This window comes from Schistocerca nitens, chromosome 12, assembly GCF_023898315.1.
Source record: "Schistocerca nitens isolate TAMUIC-IGC-003100 chromosome 12, iqSchNite1.1, whole genome shotgun sequence".
Taxonomy (NCBI): domain Eukaryota; kingdom Metazoa; phylum Arthropoda; class Insecta; order Orthoptera; family Acrididae; genus Schistocerca; species Schistocerca nitens.
The window spans coordinates 99,312,398-99,338,990 of NC_064625.1; the positions used below are offsets into that span (position 1 = coordinate 99,312,398).

General features: G+C 44.2%; 1 protein-coding gene across 1 annotated transcript in view; it reads left to right on the plus strand.

Annotated features, from left to right (window-relative positions):
* Positions 1 to 11,936: 11,936 nt before the first annotated feature.
* LOC126215164 (alkylglycerol monooxygenase-like) overlaps positions 11,937 to 26,593 on the plus strand; it is a 232,049-nt gene continuing 217,392 nt past the window's right edge. The window contains exon 1 of the mRNA XM_049941833.1: positions 11,937 to 12,097. Within this exon, the coding sequence (XP_049797790.1) occupies positions 11,951 to 12,097 (147 nt within the window). The 5' untranslated portion in view covers positions 11,937 to 11,950. The remainder of the gene's footprint in view (positions 12,098 to 26,593) is intronic.

Consider the following 26,593-nt stretch of genomic DNA (forward strand, 5'->3'; position numbering starts at 1 on the left):
GAACGAGAAGGTGATGGCTTCCTTGCAAGAATCGTTACTGGGGACGAAACCTGGGTTCACTTCCACCAACTGGAAACGAAGAGAGCGAGCGACGAATGGCACCATTCCTCATCACCAAAACCAAAGAAGTCTCGAACAGAACCCTGAGCAGGGTAGGTTATGCTGACTTTGGGAACGAAAAAGGCGTCATTTTGGAGCGTTACATGCCTAGAGAGACCACTGTCACCAGTGCATCATACACAGATCTCCTAAAAAAATCATCTGCTGCCTGCAATCAAATCAAAGTGACGTGGATTGCTGTCAGCAGGTGTCCTTTTGCAACATGACAATGCAAGGCCCCACACTGCCCGTACAACAGTTGCAACAATCACAGACCTGCATTTTGAGTGTCTTTCTCATCCACCATACTCACCAGACATTGCCCGAAGTGATTTACATATGTTTGGACCACTCAAAGACGCAATGGGAAGAAAGAAGTTCCGTTCTGATGAAGAGGTACGCCACGCGCTGAATCAGTGGTTGCGCGGACTACGAAAGGAATTTTTTTCTAAAAGAATTTATGCACTTTGTAATTGCTGGAGGAGTTGTATTGATCGTGGGGGGAATTATGTTGGAAAGTGATACAGCTTTGTACCACTTCTGCACAATAAATAATATTTAAAAAATATTTAAGGTTTACATTTGACTCACCCTCGTAATTTGTTGCTATTACGAGGGCTATACACAAAGTACATTACGTTTTGGAATTAAAAATAAAGTATTGGAAATTTTTTTTATTATATACAGATGAAAGCCACACTTAAATACCACTTTTCTACATAGTTGCCATTTCAATTAAGGCACTTATCGTAGCGATGGACGAGCTTGGAAATTCCTTCGTCGTAAAATTCGGCCGCCTGCGCATTCAACCACGTGGTTACCTCTTCTTTTGGGACAGAAAAGGTGTGATTTTTGTGGACTTCCTGGAAAGAGGCACTACAATAAACTCTAAAAGTTATTGCCAAGCTCCGCACAACCTCAGAAGAGCAATACAAAACAAGCGCAGGGGAAAGTTGGGCTCAAAGATCTTGCTGATTCACGACAACGCCCGGGCCCACACGGTAAATGCCACTCGTGAAGTTCTCGAATCTTTTAAGTGGGAGTTGTTTCGTCATCCGCCGTGCAGTCCCGACCTGGCACCGAGCGACTTCCACTTATTCCCAGCAATGAAGAAGTGGTTGGCTATGCAGCGTTTTGATGACGACGCACAGCTTCAAGAAACTGGAAACTACTAAAGATGCGCCTCCACAGCCGATGACCCATGCATGTGGCAATGTTAACACCACGACATCGTCAACCTACTATTGAAATGGGCAAGTGGCTATCTGCACTGGATGTTGGCGCAGTGGCAGAGCGTTTCGTGGTGTGATGAATCCCGACATCTTCTGCAGTATGCCGATGGGAGGGCGCGAATCCGTCGTCTTCCAGGGGAACGAGTCCTTGACGCACGTACTGCGGCACGAAGACAAGGTGGCGCTGGCTCCGTTATGCTCTGGGAAACATTCACGTGGGCATACATGGGTCCAATGGAGCTCGAGCAAGGTACCATGACGGCCAGTGAGTATCACAAACTGGTTGCAGATTATGACGATCAAGTTTCACGACGGCGGTGCCATTTTTCAACAAGATAATGCGCCGTGTCATAGAAGTGTGATGGAGTGGTTCGAGGAACACAGTAGCGAGTTCCCGTTGATGTGCTAGCCCCCCAACTCGTCAGGTATTGACCCAATACAACACATCTGGGATGTGATTGGACAATAAGATGACTTGTTTGCGCAGATGCGGTGCCAACTCCCTACAGCGACCGACCAAGGCCTCATTGCTTCCTTGTCACGACGCGTCGTCGCTGTTACCCGTGCCAAAGGTGGGCATACTGGCTGTTAGTTGGGTGGTCATAATGATCTGGCTGATCAGCGTTGACCTAGGCAGGGTCCCACGCAAGTGAAAATGATTCAGAGTATCCTAAAATTACAAAGCAATATAATTTTGGAAACTTAATGTAGTAAAATATTTGAGATGGTCCATAAATAAAAGAAGCATGATTTCAAAATATGTCTTAAGATTGTCAGTATTATAACATAGTAATTTTGCTTAATTGAATTAGAATACTAGCTGTTTCTTCAAATCACTATCTTAGAAACCCCTCATGGTAGATGTTTCTTTTTCTACACTTGAATATTGTTATCTATACAGAGAGTAGGGAAAGTGTTAATGTATCTGGCTGCTATTAATAAAGTAAGAAAGAAAGAGAGCTAAGTGGTGTGCTATATATGACAAACTGTTTCTCCTTTCCTGAATACAGCAAGGCACTTTAGTGCCTGGTTAGGCTAGCGACTTCTCCACATAAAAGGCCTGGAACCAAAAGGTTACCGGTTCGATCCCAGATTACCTGTAACACTGTCCATACTGGAATCCCTTCAGCATACAAAGTTGTTGTTGTTGTGGTCTTCAGTCCAGAGACTGGTTTGATGCAGCTCTACATGCTACTACATCCTGTGCAAGCTTCTTCATCTCCCAGTACCTACTGCAGCCTACATCCTTCTGAATCTGCTTAGTGTGCTCATCTCTTGGTCTCCCTCTACGATTTTTACCCTCCACGCTGCCCTCCAGTACTAAATTGGTGATCCCTTGATGCCTCAGAATATGTCCTACCAACCGATCCCTTCTTCTAGTCAAGTTGTGCCACAAACTTCTCTTCTCCCCAATCCTATTCAATACCTCCTCATTAGTTATGTGATCTACCCATCTAATCTTCAACATTCTTCTGTAGCACCACATTTCGAAAGCTTCTATTCTCTTCTTGTCCAAACTATTTATCGTCCATGTTTCACTTCCATACATGGCTACACTCCATACAAATACTTTCAGAAACGACTTCCTGACACTTAAATCTATACTCGATGTTAACAAATTTCTCTTCTTCAGAAACGCTTTCCTTGCCATTGCCAGTCTACATTTTATATCCTCTCTACTTCGACCGTCATCAGTTATGTTGCTCCCCAAATAGCAAAACTCCTTTACTACTTTAAGTGTCTCATTTCCTAATCTAATCCCCTCAGCATCACCCGATTTAATTTGACTACATTCCATTATCCTCGTTTTGCTTTTGTTGATGTTCATCTTATATCCTCCTTTCAAGACACTGTCCATTCCGTTCAACTGCTCTTCCAAGTCCTTTGCTGTCTCTGACAGAATTACAATGTCATCGGCGAACCTCAAAGTTTTCACTTCTTCTCCATGGATTTTAATACCTACTCCGAACTTTGCTTTCGTTTCCTTTACTGCTTGCTCAATATACAGACTGAACAGCATCGGGGAGAGGCTACAACTCTGTCTCACTCCCCTACCAACCACTGCTTCCCTTTTATGTCCCTCGACTTGTAACTGCCATCTGGTTTCTGTACAAATTGTAAATAGCCTTTCGCTCCCTGTATTTTACCCCTCCCACCTTCAGAATTTGAAAGAGAGTATTCCAGTCAACATTGTCAAATGCTTTCTCTAAGTCTTCAAATGCTAGAAACGTAGGTTTGCCTTTCCTTAATCTTTCTTCTAAGATAAGTCGTAGGGTCAGTATTGCCTCACGTGTTCCAACATTTGTACGGAATCCAAACCTTCTCAGAGGTCGGCATCTACCAGTTTTTCCATTCGTCTGTAAAGAATTCGGGTTAGTATTTTGCAGCTGTGACTTATTAAACTGATAGTTCGGTAATTTTCAAATATGTGATCACCCGCTTTCTTCGGGATTGGAATTATTATATTCTTCTTGAAGTCTGAGGGAATTTCGCCTGTCTCATACATCTTGCTCACCAGATGGTAGAGTTTTGTCAGGACTGACTCTCTCAAGGATGGCAGTAGTTCTAATGGAATGTTGCCTTTATTCCTCAAAGCTACCCATTCTTCTACTGCATTTCTTTCCCCCATTCCTGTCAATTGTTCCCTTATGCTCTCCCTGAAACTCTGTACAACCACTGGTTTAGTCAGTTTATCCAGGTCCCATCTCCTTAAATTACCACCTTTTTGCAGTTTCTTCAGTTTTAATCTACAGGTCATAACCAATAGATAGTGGTCTGAGTCCACATCTGCCGCTGGAAATGTCTTACAATTTAAAACCTGGTTCCTAAATCTCTGTCTTACCATTATATAATCTATCTGAAACCTTTTAGTATCTCGAGGGTTCTTCCATGTATACAACCTTCTTTCATGATTCTTGAACCAAGTGTTAGCTATGATTAAGTTATGCTCTGTGCAAAATTCTACCAGACGGCTTTCATTTCTTCCCCCCAATCCATATTCACCTACTATGTTTCCTTCTCCGTTTTCCTACTGTCGAATTCGTCACCCATGACTATTAAATTTTCATCTCCCTTCACTACCTGAATAATTTCTTTTATCTCATGTTACACTTCATCAATTTTTTCATCTGCAGACCTAGTTGGCATATAAACTTGTACTACTGTAGCAGGCGTGGGCTCCGTGTCTATCTTGGCCGCAATAATGCATTCACTATGCTGTTTGTAGTAGCTTTCCCGCACTCCTATTTTTTTATTCATTATTAAACCTACTCCTGCATTACCGCTATTTGATTTTGTATTTATTCATTAGACATACACTACACGGTCAAATTAATTTTTTTAAATGCCAATAAAAAGGGTAATGTATGATTTAACTCTGTTTTTGTAGTAGTTTTCGTAGTTCTCAGGTATGGTACTGATTCGATCATTATGACAGGAGACCACGTTTAGAAGACAGGACTGCACGTAAGTAACGTTATACTTGTCTGTGTGAGAGGACGTTTTAAAGTTAAACATGGTTTTTTCCTGTGACAGTACTAATAATATTGCAAAGGATTTAGATGTTATATCGTGGCGTTTATTTTTTATTTCACGTAAACATTTTGTGACTGAAGACAAGCTGACTTTCTGTAGCGTTAGTTTTTATGAGCCACAGGCCGAGACATTTTTCTGGTTTCCTGCATGTTCATCTCTCGTCGTCTTTTCATGGCATCAACATAGTGTCATCTGCGTATAACGCTAAGTCTTCGTTCGAGTTGGACGACTTGTGTCGACAGTGTGTCGAGAAATGCTAAGCCTTAATCTAGATATGGCGGAGGGTTCATTGAAGTGAAGTGAAAGGAGGACAAGGATTTTTCGTCAGACGAGTATAGGGTGAATCAACAGTAGCAGATCCCTTATGAACACCGACAACGATAGTTCAGGTATACAGGGTGGTCCATTCCTAGTGACCGGGCCAAATATCTCACGAAATAAGCATCAAACGAAATAACTACAAAGAACGAACTCGTTTAGCTTGAAGGGGGAAACCAGTTGGTGCTATGGTTGGCCCGCTAGGTGGCGCTGCCATAGGTCAAACGGATATCAACTGCGTTTTTTAAAATAGGAACCCGCATTTTTTATTACATAGCCGTGTAGTACGTAAAGAAATATGAATGTTTTAGTTGTACTACTATTTTCCCTTTGTGATATATGGAGCTGTAGTAGTCACAAACGTGTAAGTAGGTGGCATGACGTAACCTTCCACCAGTGCGGACGGTATTTGCTTCGTGATCCATTACCAGTGTTAAAATGGACCGTTTACCAGTTGCGGAGAAGGTCGATATCGTGTTGATGTATGGCTATTGTGATCAAAATGCCCAACGGGCGTGTGCTATGTATGCTCCTCGGTATCCTCGAAAACATCATAAAAGTCTCCGGACCGTTCGCCGGATAGTTACGTTATTTAAGGAAACAGGAAGTGTTCAGCCACATGTGAAACGTCAACCACGACCTGCAACAAATGATTATGCCCAAGTAGGTGTTTTAGCTACTGTCGCGGCTAATCCGCACATCAGTAGCAGACAAACTGCGCTAGAATCGGGAATCTCAAAAACGTCGGTGTTGAGAATGCTACATCAACATCTATTGCACCCGTACCATATTTCTATGCACCAGGAATTGCATGCCGACGACTTTGAACGTCGTGTGCAGTTGTGCCACTGGCCACAAGAGAAATTACGTGAAGAAGACAGATTTTTTGCACGCGTTCTATTTAGCGACGAAGCGTCATTCACCACCAGCGATAACGTAAACCGGCAAAAATATGCACTATTGGGCAACGGAAAATCCACGATGGCTGCGACAAGTGGAACATCAGCGACCTTGCCGGGTTAATGTATGGTGAGGCGTTATGGGAGGAGGGATAATTGGCCCCCATTCTACGGATGGCAATCTAAATGGTGCAATGTATGCTGATTTCCTACGTAATGTTCTACTGACGTTACTACAAGATGTTTCACTGCATCACAGAATGATGATGTACTTCCAACATGATGGATGTCCGGCACATAGCTCGCGTACGGTTGAAGCGGTATTGAATATCATATTATATGCCAGGTGGATTGGTCGTCGAAGCATCATACCATGGCCCGCACGTTCACCGGATCTGACGACCCCGGATTTCTTTCTGTGGGGAAAGTTGAAGGATATTTGCTATCGTGATCCACCGACAACGCATGACAACATGCGTCAGAGCATTGTCAGTGCATGTGCGAACATTACGGAAGGCGAACTACTCGCTGTTGAGAGGAATGTCGTTACACGTATTGCTAAATGCATTGAAGTTGACGGACATCATTTTGAGCATTCATTGCATTAATGTGGTATTTACAGGTAATTACGCTGTAACAGCATGCGTTCTCAGAAATGATAAATTCACAAAGGTACTTGTATTACAACGGAACAACCGAAATTAAATGTTCAAACGTACCTACGTTCTGTATTTTAATTTAAAAAACGTACCTGTTACTGGTCTTCTAAAATTGTGATCCCATATGTTTGGGAATATTACAGCGCCATCTATCACAAAACGAAAAAAGTGGTCCAACTAAAAAATTTATATTTCTATACGTACTACGCGAATATGTAATAAAAATGGGGGGGGAGGTTCCTATTTTTAAAAAAACGCAGTTGATATCCGTTTGACCTATGGCAGCGCCATTTAGCGGGCCAACCATAGCGCCATCTGGTTTCCCCCTTCAAGCAAGAAGAGTTTCGTCCTTTGTAGTTTTTTCGTTTGATGCTTAATTCGTGAGATTTTGGCCCGGCCACGATCAATGGACCACCCTGTATACTTCTACGATGTAGACAAACGTCACCGAGTGCAATAATCATTTCTTCAAAGCTCTAGTTTGCTTAATCTACGCGCGATGTTGTACCACAGAACTGCCTGAAGCTCACTTCGTGACCACGATACCGTAGCAAGCACTTCAAACGAACCCTGCTAATGAACGATTACGCCCACAGACTTTGCACAGCGGCTACAATGCAAATATGAGACATTCCCAGAACACAGCAACAAACAGCCTCCTGCGACTATTGTTGCTTCGTATTGCAAAACGTTCCTACTACCCTTTGTATTTAAACGCGAGCAGACTGCAATAGTCAATCGGGAAGTTGGTCGGGCAGCGCTACAATTAGATTAGTTTTTCGTTCCATTTATCTGTGTTGAGGAGATCCTCGTGGATGTGGAACATGTCAATTTTTTAAAGCTGAAATAACAATACTAATAGTATGAGTATATACAATAAATCATTTGTTTCTATTAAAAAATTCATCAATGGAGTAGAAGGAGTTGGCCACTAGTAAGTCTTGCAGGCTCCTTTTAAACTGATTTTTATTTGTAACTAAATTTTTTATGTTTGCTGGCTAATTATTGGAGATGAGTGTTCCTGAGTAGTGGACCCCTTTTTGAACTAAAGTAAGTTCTTTTAAGTCCTTGTGCAGATCATTTTTGTTCCTGGTATTGTATGTATGAACTGAGCTGTTTGTTGGAAAAAGATATATTATTTAGGACAAATTTCATTAATGAGTAAATATACTGAGAGGCAGTAGTTAGTATACCCAGTTCTTTGAAGAGGTTTCTACAGGACGTCCGTGAATTTACTCCACAAATAATACGTATTACAGGCTTTTGGACTCTGAAAACCTTTGTTTGACTTGAAGAGTTACCCAAAAATATTATACCATATGACATTATGGAATGAAAGTAGGCAAAGTATGCAAGCTTCTTCATTTTATGTCGCCTATGTCTGCTAACACTCGAATTGCAAATAGAGATTTGTTAAGGAGTTTCTGCAGTTCCGTGGTGTGTTCCTCCCAACTGAATTTATTATCAAGTTGTAATCCCAGGAATTTAGGACTGTGAACCTCTTCTGTCTGGTCTTTTTCATACTTTATGCATATGCTGTGTGGAAACCTCTTACAGGTTCTGAATTGCATATAGCGAGTCTTTTCGAAGTTTAATGTCAGTGAGTTGGCTTTAAACCATTTATTAATATCCATGAAAATATCATTAGCAGATCTTTCTAGAACTACACTCGACATACTATTTATTGCGATACTTGTCATCTGCAAACAAAACGAACTCCGCTTCTGGCAGCATAACTGATGAGAAATCATTAATGTACACAAGAAAAAGCAATGGCCCTAAAATGGATCCTTGTGGGACACCATATGTAATTTCTTCCCATTCTCATGATGCCTGATGACTTAATTCACTAGTCCCTTGCACTGACACCCTTTGTTTCCTGTTAGCGAGGCATGACTTCTAATTTATTTAAAAGGATGTTGTGGTTCACACAATCAAATGCCTTTGACAAATCACAGAAAATACCTGCTGCTTGTTATTTAATGAATCAAGTACATTTTCACTGTAGGTGTAAATAGCCTTATCGATATCAGAACCCTTCAGAAATCCAAACTGTGTTCTTGATAATGTTATTTGTGCTCAGATGGTTGAGAAGCTGCCTGTATATTACTTTTTCTAAAATTTTTGAGAATGCTGGCAAAAGTGAAATCGGTCTGTAGTTTGATGGTATCTCTTTATTCCCTTTCTTGAACAGAGGCTTAACATCTGCATATTTTAGCCAGTCAGGAAATGTCCCCATTATAATTGACTGGTTACACAAGTAACTTGGAATTGTACTAAACTCACAAGAACATTCCTTAATTAACTTTGTTCATATTTCATCGTACTCACTAGAATGCTTTGTTTTTAAAGATTTTGTGATGGAAGTTAATTCTTTTGGTGAAGTGAGTGACATATTCATGCACCTGAAGCTATTTGTAAAGGCTGGTTCCAGATATTCAAGGGTATTATTTACTGATCCTGACAGTCCCATTCTATCAGTAACAGATATAAAGTAGTTGTTAAATAGATTTGCCACACTATGCCCATCTGTTACTAATGTGTCATGTATCCTTAATGCTATTTGCTCCTGTTCCTTTCTGGTTCTACCAGTCTCGTCTTTCACTATTTGCTTGGCGAAGGGGGCGGCGGCGGGCACTTAGCCGTGTGATGGCCAGCTCCGATCGACAGCCAAAGAAGAAAAACTGGTCAGGAAGCCCCCTACACACGCCCAATTTATCGGACGGCGATAAATTGGTCACGATAAGTTCGTACTTGTGGAAGGCCCTGAATGTTCTTTTCCGCATTACGTAGTGGTATTCAGATACTTTCCAGGAGATAATTCGAGGTAGATTAAAACTGAAGAAACTGCAAAAAGGTGGGAATTTAAGGAGATGGGACCTGATTGTACAGAGTTTCAGGGAGAGCATAAGGGAACAATTGACAAGAATGGGGGAAAGAAATACAGAAGAAGAAAAATGGGTAGCTTTGAGGGATGAAATAGTGAAGGCAGCAGAGGATCAAGTAGGTAAAAAGACGAGGGCTAGTAGAGACCCTTGGGTAACAAAAGAAATATCGAATTTCATTGATGAAAGGAGAAAATATAAAAATGCAGTAAATGAAGCAGGCAAAAAGAAATAGAAACGTTTCAAAAATGAGATCGACAGGAAGTGCAAAATGGCTAAGCAGGGATGGCTGGAGGACAAATGTAAGGATGTAGAGGCTTATCTCACTAGGGGTAAAAGAGATACTGCTTATAGGAAAATTAAAGAGACCTTTGGAGAAAAGAGAACCACTTGCATGAATATCAAGAGCTTAGATGGAAACCCAGTTCTAGCCAAAGAAGGGAAAGCAGAAAGGTGGAAGGAGTATATAGAGGGTCTATACAAGGGCGACGTACTTGTGGACAATATTATGGAAATGGAAAAGGATGTAGATGAAGATGAAATGGGAGATATGATACTGCGTGAAGAGTTTGACAGAGCACTGAAAGACCTGAGTCGAAACAAGGCCCCCGGAGTAGACAACATTCCATTAGAACTACTGACAGCCTTGGGAGAGCGAGTCCTGACAAAACTCTATCATCTGGCGACCAAGATGTATGACACAGGCTAAATACCCTCAGACTTCAAGAACAACATAATAATTCTAATCCCAAAAAAAGCGGGTGTTGACAGATGTGAAAATTACCGAACTATCAGTTTAATAAGTCACAGCTGCAAAATACTAACACGAATTCTTTACAGGCGAATGGAAAAACTAGTAGAAGCCCACCTCGAGGAAGATCAGTTTGGATTCCGTAGAAATGTTGGAACATGTGAGGCAATATTGACACTACGACTTATCTTAGAAGAAAGATTAAGGAAAGGCAAACCTACGTTTCTAGCATTTCTAGACTTAGAGAAAGCTTTTGACAATGTTGATTGGAATACTCTTTCGAATTCTGAAGGTGGCAGGGGTAAAATACAGGGAGCGAAAGGCTATTTACAATTTGTACAGAAACCAGATGGCAGTTAAAAGTCGAGGGACATGAAAGGGAAGCAGTGGTTAGGAAGGGAGTGAGACAGGGTTGTAGCCTCTCCTTGATGTTATTCAATCTGTATATTGAGCAAGCAGTAAAGGAAACAAAAGGAAAATTCGGAGTAGGCATTAAAATCCATGGAGAAGAAATAAAAACTTTGAGGTTCGCCGATGACATTGTAATTCTGTCAGAGACAGCAAAGGACTTGGAAGAGCAATTGAACGGAATGGACAGTGTCTTGAAAGGAGGGTATACGATGAACATCAGCAAAAGCAAAACGAGGATAATGGAATGTAGTCGAATTAAATCAGGTGATGCTGAGGGAATTAGATTAGGAAATGAGACACTTAAAGTAGTAAAGGAGTTTTGCTATTTGGGGAGCAAAATAACTGATGATGGTCGAAGTAGAGAGGATATAAAATGTAGACTGGCAATGGCAAGGAAAGCGTTTCTGAAGAAGAGAAATTTGTTAACATCGAGTATAGATTTCAGTGTCAGGAAGTCGTTTCTGAAAGTATTTGTATGGAGTGTAGCCATGTATGGAAGTGAAATGTGGACGATAAATAGTTTAGACAAGAAGAGAATAGAAGCTTTCGAAATGTGGTGCTACAGAAGAATGCTGAAGATTAGATGGGTAGATCACATAACTAATGAGGAGGTATTGAATAGAATTGGGGAGAAGAGGAGCTTGTGGCACAACTTGACAAGAAGAAGGGACCGGTTGGTAGGATATGTGTTGAGGCATCAAGGGATCACCAATTTAACATTGGAGGGCAGCGTGGAGGGTTAAAATCGTAGAGGGAGACCAAGAGATGAATACACGAAGCAGATTCAGAAGGATGCAGGTTGCAGTAGGTACTGGGAGATGAAGAAGCTTGGACAGGATAGAGTAGCATGGAGAGCTGCATGAAACAAGTCTCAGGACTGAAGACCACAACAACAACAACAATTCGAGATAAGGTCCATGCCGCTGTTGACTGCGGTGCAATGGTGAGTTGAATGGGGTCCGTACGGCAGCAACAGGTGGCTGCGTGGTGGGGAGGGCGCGACAGCAACAGGTGCGGGTGGGCGCGACCTCCCCTCCACGGCGGTCTCCCCTCCCGGCCCCTCCCCTCTCCTGGTCCGGCGCCTGTTACGTGATAGGAGGCGCCGGCCGGCTATAAGCGTCTGTGCCGCGCGCGCGCCGGCATTCAGCGTCGCGACGCCGCCATGAACACATCGTACGCGCCACACCTCTTCCTACCGGGCGAGCCGCCGGCGGGGGTGCTCAAGGGCGCCGCCGCCATGTTCTACGTCGTCGACCCCGCCGACACGACGTTTCAGGACGCCGACGACGTCCCCAATTTCTTCAGACAGGTCAGTGCTGACGAACGTTAACTGCCGGTGCCTTCTTAACACTTCTCTTGTGTACCCGACTCCGAGTAAGCCGGTTCGAATCGTTGTGATGGATGCAATTTTCACTGCCAGTATTTCGCTGGCAAGGAAAGGGGAGATGGTGCCTGAACTTTATCATACAAGGCTGCCATACGTCCGAATTTCCCCTCATCTGTCATACTTTCGAGATTGTCCAGAGGCGTGAATGTGTTTTACGTTCCGTACCTCAATTGATGAAACTGGAAGCGTAATAGGATTGCAGTGTCATTCATCAAAACGTATAGGTTACTTACCTTTGGTCTAGGATCATGATATTTGGCAAGAAAAAGGATTAACGGTAAACATAAACGAAAAATCCGAAAATTGACGATTTGTAATTATTCCACACAAAAAAATTTACTATTTGTTATGTGACTATGTCCGTCCGTTTACGACCTCTTTCTCTCAGGAACGGGTAGACGATTAGATATTAGATACTAGCTCCCAGGTAGATGCCATTTTCCTTGACTTCAGCAAGGCGTTCGATACGTTTCCGCACTGTCGCCTGATAAACAAAGTAAGAGCCTACGGAATATCAGACCAGCTGTGTGGCTGAATTGAAGAGTTTTTAGCAAACAGAACACAGCATGTTGTTCTCAATAGAGAGACGTGTACAGACAATAAAGTAACCTCCGGAATGCCACAGGAGAGTGTTATGGGACCATAGCTTTTCACAATGTATGTAAATGACCTAGTAGATAGTGTCGGAAGTTCCATGCGGCTTTTCGCGGATGGTGCTGTTGTATACAGAGAAGTTGCAGCATTAGAAAATCGCAGCGAAATGCAGGAAGATCTGCAGCGGATAGGCACTTGGTGCAGGGAGTGGCAACCGACCCTTAACATAGACAAATGTAATGTATTGCGAATACATAGAAAGAAGGATCCTTTATTGTATGATTATATGATAGCGGAGCAAACACTGTTAGCAGTTACTTCTGTAAAATATCTGGGAGTATGTGTAGGGAGCGATTTGAAGTGAAATGGTCATATAAAATTAATTGTTGGTAAGGCGGGTGCCAGGTTGAGATTCATTGCGAGAGTCCTTAGAAAATGTAGTCCATCAACAAAGGAGGTGGCTTACAAAACACTCGTTCGACCTATACTTAAGTATTTCTCATCAGTGTGGGATCCGTACCAGGTCGGGTTGACAGAGGAGATAGAGAATATCCAAAGAAGAGCGGCGCGTTTCGTCACAGGGTTATTTGGTAAGCGTGATAGCGTTACGGAGATGTTTAGCAAACTCAAGTGGCAGACTCTGCGAGAGATGCGCTCTGCATCGCGGTGTAGATTGCTGTCCAGGTTTCGAGAGGGTGCGTTTCTGGATGAGTTATCGAATATATTGCTCCCCCTACTTATACCTCCCGAGGAGATCACGAATGTAAAATTAGAGATTCGAGCGCGCACGGAGGCTTTCCGGCAGTCGTTCTTCCCGCGAACCATACGCGACTGGAACAGGAAAGGGAGGTAATGACAGTGGCACGTAAAGTGCCCTCCGCAAATCACCGTTGGGTGGCTTGCGGAGTATAGTAGATGTAGATGAAGTTGAAACTTATTTCACATACTGATGTGTATGGTCCCTTGGATGTGTAATAACGTCAATGCAGTCAAAAGTTTCTGTCTTCTGTAACATTTTGCTACTCGCTAACCCACTCATCAAAACGTACTTACTGTCGATCTAAAATCATGAAATTTGGCAAAAAGAAAGAGTTCACAGTACAACTGAGGAGAAAACCTGAAAACTATTAATTTGTAATTATTTCATTCAAAAAATTTGTCATTTGAGATCGGACTGTCTGCCCGTCTGTTGAACCCCCTTTCTCTCAGTAACCGATAGATGTCAATTTCAAATTTAAGTCAGATATTAAGATCTACATTCTATTGGCGGTGTAAAGATACGGCCGTTTACGACGCGTATTTTGACAGTCCCAAACTCATGCATCATAACTTATCGGGTACTTGTCGTTGGCCTAGAATCATGAAATTTGGCAGACTGCAAGGTTTCACACTCAAAGTAGAGGTAAAATCCAAAAATTTTTAATTTGTAACTGTCACACACTAAAAGCTATTTGTCATTTGTTACCTGACTGACTCTCCGTCCGCCGGTCCGCCTGTTAAGAGCCACTTTTCTCAAGAACCGGTAGACATGCGAAGTTGAAATTTATCACATATGAAGGTAAACTGTCTTTTATTGGTTTAAAACATTTAATCTTGTTCGGGAATGCAATCGAAAACTACGGCGATTTATTGACCTATTTTGATATCTTCCCAGTATCGATATCGATAACAGGCAAAAATAGGCGAAATTTTAGATTCCCGAGATGAATGAACTATCTAAACACATAGATAAGTTTGTACGGAACCTCTATGCGCGAGTACTACTCACACATAACTGATTATTTTTTGTACAATCGTCCAGAGTAAACCTGGACCCTTTCCCGTGGCTGAGGAAATTTGCTAGATTGCAAATAAATAGCTTTTAAGAAGTCCTGAAATTCACTAAATGGGGACTGGCTAGTAGGTAGTTCCGTTGATTTTCTACTGAAAAAACAGTGGCAAACACGGTTAGGCGCTCCGTACAAACACATTGCTCATATTTTTTTGCCCCGCCCCTTCCCCCTCCCTCCCTCCCTCACATCTCGTAGGCCATCTTGTCGTCGACTGTGTGATAGAGAAAGTAATTCGATTTGGTCCACATGTCCAGCGTTTCCGAAGTTCCTGTCCTGGGTCGGCTAAAAATTGGAACAGTGCTGAAAAAAATTTAAGTAGGTTACTTAGTACTCGTAAAACTTCATCAAATGGTAGATGAATGAGTTTAACATAATGCGTTTCGGGGTGTGCACCTTCAGATATATGTGAAGCAGGCGATAAATTGTCACGTAATATGAGCAACAAGAATGACATGGAGCATCAAACATTCATAAGTAATAAGTAAAAGGCATATATCAGATACACAGAGTTATACAGATGTACTGAAGTTACATGTTACATACATAACTGTCAGAGGCAGACTGACGGTTCGCCGGCCGGTGTGGCCGAGCGGTTGAAGGCGCTTCAGTAGCGAACCGCGCGACCGCTACGGTCGCAGGTTTGAATCCTGCCTCGGGCATGGATGTGTGTGTGATGTTCTTAGGTTTAAGTAGTTCTAAGTTCTAGGGGACTGATGACCTCAGATGTTAAGTCCCATTGTGCTCAGAGCCTAGACTGACGGTTCGACAGTGATAACAACAACACGAAACAAAATCCTACCGATGGGTGGCGGTAGTGTACTCTTAGTGGCGCCACGACAGCGTCAAGAGAAAAACGAATACTTGAGCGGAACAGTTTTTAGAAATGTGTGAAGTAATATAGCTAGAAATACCTAAACAACAGCATAAAATATCTCGTACATAATTAATTGGTGGCTTTATAGGCGCTAAAGGTTTGAGAAAATTTAACATAAGTTAAATAAGAATTTTTTTTAAATTCTACTAGCATTGAAAGTGTGCTCGTTTCACAATAACAAGAGTTGTAATGATCCATATAACAACATAACAAAATAGATACAGAATTAGCGTTGGCTTATGAGCGTAAGCAATTCAGTAACGCCTTGGTCCACCTATGGCCGTTACGCAAGCAGTTATTAGACTTGCCATTGATGGATACAGTCACTGGATGTGCTCCTGAGGGCTATCGCTCCAATTCTGTCCAGTTGGAGAATTGTTGTTGATGATGATGATGATGATGATGATGATGATGATGATGATGATGATGTCCCATACTCCGTAACAGATCGTAGGGGAACGATGCGGGAGACTCGCACCGCCGTACTAGGCGTGGTCGTAGTAGAGGTGGTTTGCCATTGCCTTCCTCCCACCGTAATGGGTATGAATGATGATGAAGACGACACAACAACACCCAGTCATGTCGAGGCAGGTGAAAATACATGACCCCGCCGGCACCCGAACCCAGGACCTCGTGTTCGGGAAGCGACAACGCTACCGCGAGAATTACACCTTCCAAATCCCGAGCTGGTTGGAGGGCCGTACCCACAGCATTCCACAATTCTCATTTGGGGAAAGATGCGGTGACACTGCTGGCGAAGATAGTGTGTGGCAAGTGCGAAGACAAACTGGAGAAACTCTCGCTCTGTGCGGGCGGGCATTATCTTGCTGAAATGTAACACGAGGATGGGTTACCATGGAGGGCGACAAAACGGGGAGTAGAATATCGTCGACTTACGGCTGTGCTGTAAGGGTGCCGTGGGTGGCAACCAAAGGGGTCCTGCTATAAAGAGAGATGGCACACCCAGACCATGACTCCTGCTGTCGGGCCATCTGGCGGGCGACAGGCAGGTTGGCATTCCTCTGCTGTCCGAGGCGTCTCTAGACAATCGAGTGTACATTGGAGGTGCATATAGAACGGCAACCATATTCCGTCGTGGTTGGTTCCATAGGAGGCATTATTTTAGATGTTCCCCCTCTTCAAACCTCAGTCACCAACAGCAATACGTTCAACAAATAATCGGAGATGTTAAGTGTAAGTGCTACTGAGAGTTGAAGTTTGCACAGAAGACAGTCGTAAGTTTGCACAGAAGACGGTCGTAAGTTTGCACAGAAGACGGTCGTAAGTTTGCACAGAAGACGGTCGTAAGTTTGCACAGAAGACGGTCGTAAGTTTGCACAGAAGACGGTCGTAAGTTTGCACGGAAGACGGTCGTAAGTTTGCACAGAAGACGGTCGTAAGTTTGCACAGAAGACGGTCGTAAGTTTGCACAGAAGACGGTCGTAAGTTTGCACAGAAGACGGTCGTAAGTTTGCACAGAAGACGGTCGTAAGTTTGCACAGAAGACGGTCATAAGTTTGCACAGAAGACAGTCGTAAGTTTGTACAGAAGAATGTCATAGCAGGCTGCATCAAACTAATATGAGTTCTGATGACCCATAATCTCAAAAAAAAAAAAAAAAAAAAGCTATTGTAACAAGAAGCACAGTTATGCGTGTCAGAAGGTCCAAGGACACAGGCAGCTGTTGTGGAGGTAAGACAATGCCACCTGCTGTGAGGCGTGGCCTAGCGGCAAGTGTGCTGTGAATGCAGAATAGTGTCCGCAGCCTGAATAAAGATGTCCATCCCGCGCTGCGATGTTTGCCTGCACTGCAGATGAACTGCAACGGCGAGTTTGAAAGCGGGTAAACAAACATGTGGATGAGGGGGGACTATTAAGACTGGAATGATAATTAAGAGGGTGGGGCAAGCCACTGCTCAAAAGAATTAGGGGAACATGACTTCAGCAATAATTGAGGAATGGTTTTGTTACCAAATTTACCTTTCACAAAATAAGTACATCTTATTACATCCTGCTCGAAAAGAACTGAAATGTTCAGCAGGTGTCATCGTGGTGTTTTTCATTGGAATTTGAGAGCTTCAGTAACGTGCATGCCCTCCGTGAGCGTTTCACTGCGTGACACGTCGTGTGGTCCGTCTACGGAGGTCACGCTCTATCTGTTCCCATTCTTCAATAGGAGACCATGAGAGTTCGTGGAGACTCTATGGTGGAGCAGGATGACCACGAACAAGTCTGTCAACCATGACCCACAATCGGCACGATAGTGTTAGACCGGGACTCGACGCTGGCTAAGTCCAGGCTTCGCAAGACATCCCTGCTGACGTGAAACTTCCTGGCAGATTAAAACTGTGTGCTAGACCGAGACTCGAACTTGGGACCTTTGCCTTTCACGGGCAAGTGCTCTACGGGGCGTGAGTCGTGCTTGGGTAGCTCAGATGGTAGAGCACTTGCCCGTGAAAGGCGAAGGTCCCGAGTTCGAGTCTGGTAAAGGAATAAGGTGAGAAGAGAACCCTGAGTAAAAATCGGGAGCATTCTGAAGAGGTCTAAGAAAAAAACATTAAGTTGAGCTTTATACTGCATTTCTTGAAAATTGTTTTTTAAAGTGCATGTCCCTTTTTATCAGACTCTATGAACGCTAGAGTTACGAAATTTTGTAGGCTTATTTCTACAATGTTGTCTCAAGAGTAAATTTTAAATTGTGGGTTTAAGCTGAGATATATGGCAGAGTGCTTGGAATTTTGCGTAAATTTTATGTTATACTTGCGGGATTAGGGTTAAAATGATATATTAAAATTGTCCTATTGGGCATACTCAGAAACAATGTGCAAAGAAATTAAACAGAAAACTTTGTACACATTTCTTGAATAGTTCTGAGAAAAGGATGCATAGATTTTCTTTAAGTCCCGTAAAAAGTTAAATATATATCATCTGAGGAACTTAACAGTAAATGCGTTAATTTCATGTAAAGCCTGGTACGATATTTCATTGCCGTATCTTCAGAGCTAGGTATTTTGTTCATCTTGTAAATGTGTGTGTTTCGTGAAAGTACCTCCTTAATGTGTGTTACGTTACTTCTAAGGCTTCTCACTTGCAATCGCTAAGACGGGCAGTACAGTAGTGTGAGGGCTGCAGTATCGCGTCACACTGTAGCGTATGCTACTCAGTCTGTAGACAACGAGACTTCGCAATCGTCTTTCCAGTGCCGGTCTTGGGGATTACTGAAGAATGGGATACCCGTCGGGTTTGACCAATGACGTCAGAAGTTACCAGAGATGGTGTGTTGCACAAATTTAGCAACAAAGACTAGTATTGAGAAACTACATAATGTTAAGCATATCGCTTCTTTGAGTCCTAGTATGCTATTTTCAGTTGACCTGATGTATCTATTCCTATGAAGACTTGAAGCAGGGTTCGTCAACTGCAGCACGAATACAAATTTTACAGCTGTCGCTATTTTTCGCCTTCGCTAGCCCTATTATCCTATTATTCAGTCGACTTACATAGGTCAACTGAAGTACAGATACATATTTTACTGAAATAGGATTTTTCACCGACGCTAGTACTGCTACGATGATTTTCAATCGATGCTACTAGTATCGAAGGCGAAAAAAAAACATACATCAGTTGACCTGTAAAGGGATACAAATTTTATGTATGTCAATTTTTTTCTCCTTCGCGTAATTCATCTGAGGTACAGGATGCCAATGTTACGTACGTCGATTTTTTCGTCTTCGCTAACATTAGTATCCTATTCTTCAGTTGACCTACATAGATCAACTGAAGTATGGACGTACTAGTGATGGCGAAAGCGGAAAAGTCGAAACAAGGTAAGTTTGTATCCCGTACTGCAATTAACTGATATCAATTGAAGCTTCGGAGACAACCCATGTATGTCAACTGAGGTATTCCATGCTAAAGTTACTTCTATCACTTTTTTCTTTTCCTTTCTTTTATGCACCAGTATCCCATTCTTCAGTTTGACTGACAAATGCATACCTACAAACGAAAATCAAAAATCGAAAATCAAACACTGTCCACAATGAAAAAAATTTTCCAAAATATCTCAAACTCACTAAGAATGAAAATAAGTACCGAATGAATTGGGAGGAACAAACTATTTTAGGGGAGGTTTACTATGTTTTGGTTCAAAAAAATCGATTTTTTAAATTGCATTTTTGGATCCATAAAAATGTTTAGAATCCACCCCTGAAACCGTTTTTCCAAATACGGAATGGAACTGTGTGTTATTCGCGATTCAACAAAAAAAATGCACCTGCTTGAAATCGGCCTTTTCACGCAATAGTTTTTTTTTTTTTTCTTTCGGAGGACGAGTTATTGTCCCGGTGCTTGGGAGGAAACACACAAAATTCAAATGGAAGTTTGAACGCGTGTGATTGGAAGTTAGTCCACAATCAATTGCATTCTGGTGCGAAGACTATGGAGATTGCGACTTTCCTGGCAGTGAGCAGCTTCAACGTAGGGTATTCAGCAATTCTGAAGACATGTGTGCCGGACCGAGACTCGAACTCGGGACCTTTGCCTTTCGCGGGCAAGTGCTCTACCAACTGAGTTGCCCAAGCACGACTCACACCCCGTCCTCACAGCTTTACTTCTGCCAGTACCTCGTCTCCTACCTTCCAAACTTAACAGAAGCTCTCCTGCGAGAGGTACTAGCGGAATTAGAGCTGTGAGGACGGGGCGTGAGTCGTACTTGGGTAGCTCAGTTGGTAGAGCACTTGCCCGCGAAAGGCAAAGGTCCCGAGTTCGAGTCTCGGTCCGGCACACAATTTTAATCTGCCAGGAAGTTTCGAAAAGCAAACACTGTCCACAATGAAAAAAAGGGAAATACCTATAAACGTTTTGACCAAATTTGACATTGATATCTATAACACATCCCGAGAAAAAAATTCTCAAAAAACATGTTTTTTTCGGGCCAAAGATAGTAAAGCTCCCTTTAAATTAATACAAGCGCGAAAGTCGTATGCAATGCGTAGTTCTGTCTTTTTTAAACACATTCATTTATATCAATTTATATTGATGATGCCTCGCCACGGAAGATTAGCAATTTATTATCTACCGCTGAAAGTGAAGACCTACAGACATTAGTGTCTATAAGTAAACTGTGACATCATTGGTCAAAACCGACGGGTTGTATCCCCTTCTTGAGCTGTATTCTATTCTATTCTGTTCTATTGTATGTTAAACGGGGACCTAGACCGAGCGAGGTGGCGCAGTGGTTAGACACTGGACTCGCATTCGGGAAGACGACGGTTCAATCCCGCGTCCGGCCATCCTGATTTAGGTTTTCCGTGATTTCCCTCAATCACTCCAGGCAAATGCCGGGATGGTTCCTCTGAAAGGGCACGGCCGACTTCCTTCCCCATCCTTCCCTAATCCGATGAGACCGATGACCTCGCTGTCTGGTCTGCTTCCCCAAACAACCAACCAACCAACCAACCAACCAACCAACGGGGACCTAGAAACGACGGAGAGGCTCCGTCCTCGCCGCAGCCGCAGTGGTCCACAACCCCACGACGACTACCGCAGTCCACTTCACTCCTCCACCGCCCCACACTGAACCCAGGGTTATTGTGCGGTTCGGCCCCCGGTGGACCCGCCAGGGAACGTCTCACACCAGACGAGTGTAACCCCTATGTTTGCGTGGTAGAGTAATGGTGGTGTACGCGTACGTGGAGAACTTCTTTGCGCAGCAATCGCCGACATAGTGTAACTGAGGCGGAACAAGGGGAACCAGCCCGCATTCGCCGAGGCAGATGGAAAACCGCCTAAAAACCATCCACAGACTGGCCGGTTCACCGGACCTCGACACAAATCCGCCGGCCGGATTCGTGCCGGGGGCCAGGCGCTCCTTCCCGCCTGAAAAGCCGTGCGTTAGAACGCACGGCCTCTTCTTCAGCAGACCCCGGTCTTGTTGCTTAAAAGGGGCACGCCAGCCGTCGTAGTCCGTTCAACTAACTGAAGAGCACGCGCCGATCCAGGGGCCGGCCTCAGCAGTTGTGGTTTCCGCTCAACGCCGGACTGCGCGTCGTCAGCTCGTTGCTACCTGTATAGTTGGTGCGGCCCCGCTGTGGTTACGAGGCGGCGTATGCAGCCGGCTAGCGGGTGGAACGCGACAAGTGTTCCGCCGCCCGCCCACCCACGCCCGCAGCGCTATTCTTAGCCGGGCGCCGCCTCCAGCAGCGGCTGCCTGCTCTTCCGCAGCCATTACCTCCAGTGGGCCAGCCCGCCTCAGTGGACGGCCTTCACGGCTGTGGCGGTGCGATCCCGCTCACCTCTTTCCGACACCATTGACACGCTTTTCTGCGCCCAAGGCGGCGGCCCGACGCCCGACAACAACCCGTCGGGCGCTTCATCCAAACGCTGTCGGCCAGCTGAGACCAGACTCGCACGAGAGTAGCATGAAAAAAAGTCTCCTACCTTTAATGTGTTGTGTCAGAGACAGCAAAGGACCTGGAAGAGCAGTTGAACGGAATGGACAGTGTCTTGAAAAGAGGATATAAGATGAACATCATCAAAACCAAAAATAGAATGTAGTGGAATTAAATCAGGTGATACTGAGCCAATTAGATTAGGACATGAGACGCTTAAAGTTGTAATGTTTTGCTATTTGGGGAGCCAAATAACTGATGACGGTCGAAGTAGAGAGGATATAAAATGTAGACTGGCAATGGCACGGAAAGCGTTTTTGAAGAAGAGAAATTTGTTAACATCGAGTATAGATTGAAGTGTCAGGAAGTCGTTTCTGAAAGTATTTGTATGGAGTGCAGCCATGTATGGAAGTGAAATGTGGACCATAAATAGTTTAGACAAGAAAAGAATAGAATCTTTCGAAATGTGGTGCTACAGAAGAATGCTGATAATTAGATGCGTAGATCTCATAACTAATGAGGAGGTATCGAATAGAATTGGAGAGGAAAGAAATTTGTGGCACAACTTGACCAGAAGAAGGGATCGGTTGGTAGGACATGTTCTGAGGCGTCAAGGGATCACCAATTTAGTATTGGAGGGCAGCGTGGAGGGTAAAAATCGTAGAGGGAGACCAAGAGATGAATACACTAAGCAGATTCAGGAGGATGTAGGTTGCAGTAGGTACTGGGAGATGAAAAAGCTTGCACAGGCTAGAGTAGCACGGAGAGATGCATCAAAAAATGCGGAATTTGCTGTGGGACATAGTGGAATATTCTTGTTACAGGTGCTATAGTTTCATGAAATTTAGATTGGTGGCAGTGCTGTGCGTAACCTTCAAAATAGCGTCTGTAACGGAGACGCGTCCCAAGCAGAGAGCAGTCAGTGAGTTTCATTAGGCGGAAAAACGAAACATCGCAGATATTCAAAGGGTCTTGCTGTATGTCTACAGAAACATGTCAGTGAACAAAAGCACGGTGACTCGTTGGGGGAGACGTCTGTTATCATTACAACAAGGTCACGCAAACTTTTCCCATCTCCCGCAAAACGTTGGTTCCGACAACGACCAGCAGGGTGGTACCAAGCGGGCATACAGGCTCTCCCATGAAGCTGCGATAAGGCCATCTCATTCAGCGCAGATTGTGCTGAAAAACAAGATTTTGTAGCCAGAAGTGTGGGGAATAATATGGTGTACTGGAATACTGAATGAAATCGGTTCTTTTTCAGGGAAAAAATATGTTGCATTGGTTATTGAACGTCTCTTGCATACTTGACGCCGTTAAGCACATAGGCCAGAAAAAAATATAGGAAAGGTTTGGAATGTTATCAAACTGGATGAGCATAGACTGGGCAATTTGCGCTCCGCTTTAAAAAGTCGTGGTTTTTCACGTATCTCAGTGTTTATGACGTCATATCTCCCGAGCCGTGAATCGTGTAATACACTACTCGCCGTTAAAGTTGTTACACCACGAAGATGACGTGCTACAGACGCGCAATTTAACCCACAGGAAGATGATGCTGCGGTATGCGAATGATTCGCTTTTCAGAGCATCCGCGCAAGGTTGGCGCCGGTGGCGACACATACAACGTGCTGACATGACAAAAGTTTCAAACCGATTTCTCATACACAAACAGCAGTTGACCGGCGTTGCCTGGTGAAACGTTGTTGTGATGCCTCGTGTAAGGAGGAGAAATGCGTACCATCACGTTTCCGACTTTGATAAAGGTCGAATTGTAGCCTATCGCGATTGCGGTCTATCGTGTCGCGACGTTGCTGCTCGCGTTGGTCGAGATCCAATGACTGTTAGCAGAATATGGAATCGGTGGTTTCAGGATGGTAATACGGAACGCCGTGCTGGATCCCAACGGCTTCGTATCACTAGCAGTCGAGATGACAGGCATCCTATCCGCGTGGTTGTAACGGATCGTGCCGCCACGTCTCGATCCCTGAGTCAACAGATGGGGACGTTTGCAAGACGACAACCATCTGCACGAACAGTTCGACGACGTATGCAGCAGCATCGACTATCAGCTCAAGAGACCGTGGCTGCGGTTACCCTTGACGCTGCATCACAGACAGGAGCGCCTGCGATGGTGTACTTACTCAGCGACGAACCTGGGTGCACGAATGGCAAAACGTCATTTTTTCGGATGAACCCAGGTTCTGTTTACAGCAGGGGTCTCCAAACTTTTTAGTCCGCGGGCCACACTGACTCCTCCACGAAGTCATAAGAGCCAAGATCTACCTAGTGGGATTAAAGCACCCTAGCACTCCTTGATAACCGTAATGTAAGGCTAAAGGAAAGATGAAATCGCAAAAATCTAAGGTTGTGGGAATAGCTAGCACTGAAACGAACTACGATTTTTATTTAATTACATAAGTTTGATTGGTTGACGTACCTGACCGAAATTCTGGCGTATTTTATTCTGTCACTGCACATTCTTCACGCAAGCGTCCTGCAAAGTTAACGAAATCTCAAAATCATTGTTAGCAACACTATTACTGCAAGACGTAACAGAGGTACAGTATGTCAACGCATTGTTATTTCAAGCGGCGAAACCATAAGTTTAGTTATGTAGTCTTGTAGCGGGTAGCAGAGCCAATGTCGCGGTGTATTGGTCGCGATAGGCCTCGAAACTCAATTGTTAGCAGTATAGGTACCACCTCAAATATTTGGCGGGCCAGATACCGGGGATGTCCGGCCAGCTAACGCGGGCCGGTTTAACGGCCCTCGAGGGCCGGATTCGGCCCACGGGCCGTAGTTTGGAGACCCCTGGTTTACAAAATCAAATGGCTCCGAGCACAATGGGACTTAACATCTGTGGTCATCAGTCCCCTAGAACTCAGAACTACTTAAACCTATCTAACCTAAGGACATCGCACACATCCATGCCCGAGGCAGGATTCGAACCTGCGACCGTAGCAGTCGCGCGGTTCCGGACTGAGCGCCTAGAACCGCGAGACCACCGCGGCCGGCCCTGGTTTACAGCATCATGATGCTCGCATCCGTGTTTGGCGTCATCGCGGTGAACGCACATTGGAAGCGTGTATTCGTCATCGCCATACTGGCGTATCACCCGGCGTGATGGTATGGGGTGCCATTGGTTACACGTCTCGGTCACCTCTTGTTCGCATTGACGGCACTTTGAACAGTGGACATTACATTTCAGGTGTGTTACGACCCGTAGCTCTACCTTTCATTCGATCCCTGCGAAACCCTACATTTCAGCAGGATAATGCACGACCGCATGTTGCAGGTCCTGTACGGGCCTTTCTGCATACAGAAAATATTCGACTGCTGCCCTGGCCAGCACATTCTCCAGATCTCTCACCAACTGAAAACGTCTGGTCAATGGTGGCCGAGCAACTGGCTCGTCACAATACGCCAGTCACTACTCTCGATGAACTGTGGTATCGTGTTGAAGCTGCATGGGCAGCTGTACCTGTACACGCCATCCAAGGTCTGTTTGACTCAATGCCCAGACGTATCAAGGCCGTTATTACGGCCAGAGGTGGTTGTTCTGGGTACTGATTTCTCAGGATGTATGCACCCAAATTGCGTGAAAATGTAATCACATGTAGTTCTAGTATAATATATTTGTCCAATGAATACCCGTTTATCATCTGCATTTCTTCTTGGTGTAGCAATTTTAATGGCCAATAGTATGATATAATATTGCAGGTACATTCAGTGCTATGTCAGATAGGATCGACGGAGGACATAGAAAAAGTTCAAATAAGGGCAGCTCGTTTTGTATTATCGCGAAACAGGAGACAGTGTGCCACGGATATGATGCACGAATTAGGGTGGCGATTACTAAATCAAAGGTGTTTTCCGATGCGGCAGAACCTTCTCATGAAATTTCAATCACCACCTTCGTCCAGAATGAAATTTCGCTCTGCAGCGTGGTGTGCGCTGATATGAAACTTCCTGGCAGATTAGAACTGTGTGCTGTACCGAGACTCGAACTCGGAACCTTTGCCTTTCACGGTCAAGTGCGCTGCGGACCGAGCTATCCAAGCACGACTCACGCCCGGTCCTCACAGCTCCAATTCCACCAGTACGTCGTCTCCTACCTTCCAAACTTCACAGAAGCTCTTCATTCTGGGAACATCCCCCAGGCTGTGGCAAAGCCGTGTCTCCGCAATATCCTTTCTCCCAGGAGTGGTAGTTCCGCGAGTATCGCCGAGTCTGTGAAGTTTGTAAGGTAGGAGACGAGGTACTGGCGGAAGTAAAGCTGTGAGGACGGGGCGTGAGTCGTGGTTGGGTTGATCAGTCGGAAGAGCAAATTTCCGCGTAAGGCTAAGGTCCCGAGTTCGAGCCTCGGTCCGGCTCTCAGTTTTAATCTGCCAGGAAGTTTCAAAACCAAATATGTCCTCAGAATGTAAAAATATTTTGTTGGCTCCCGCCTTCATAGGGAGAAATGATTATCATAAGAGAAATCAAAGTTCGCAGGGAAAGATTTAAGTGCTGGTTTTTCCCGCGCCTAGTTGGTGGAGCGATAGGGAAGTACGTTGAAGGTGTTTCAGTGAACTCTCTGCCAGGCACTTCATTGGGAATTCAGGTTAACGATGTAGATGCAGATTAGATGGACACTGTCTGCACAAGATTTTGCGAATACGGTTAACAGTGAGAAAGAGAGAAATTAAAACGTCTTGCCTGATGCGGAAAAAGATTCATTGTGTGCGTG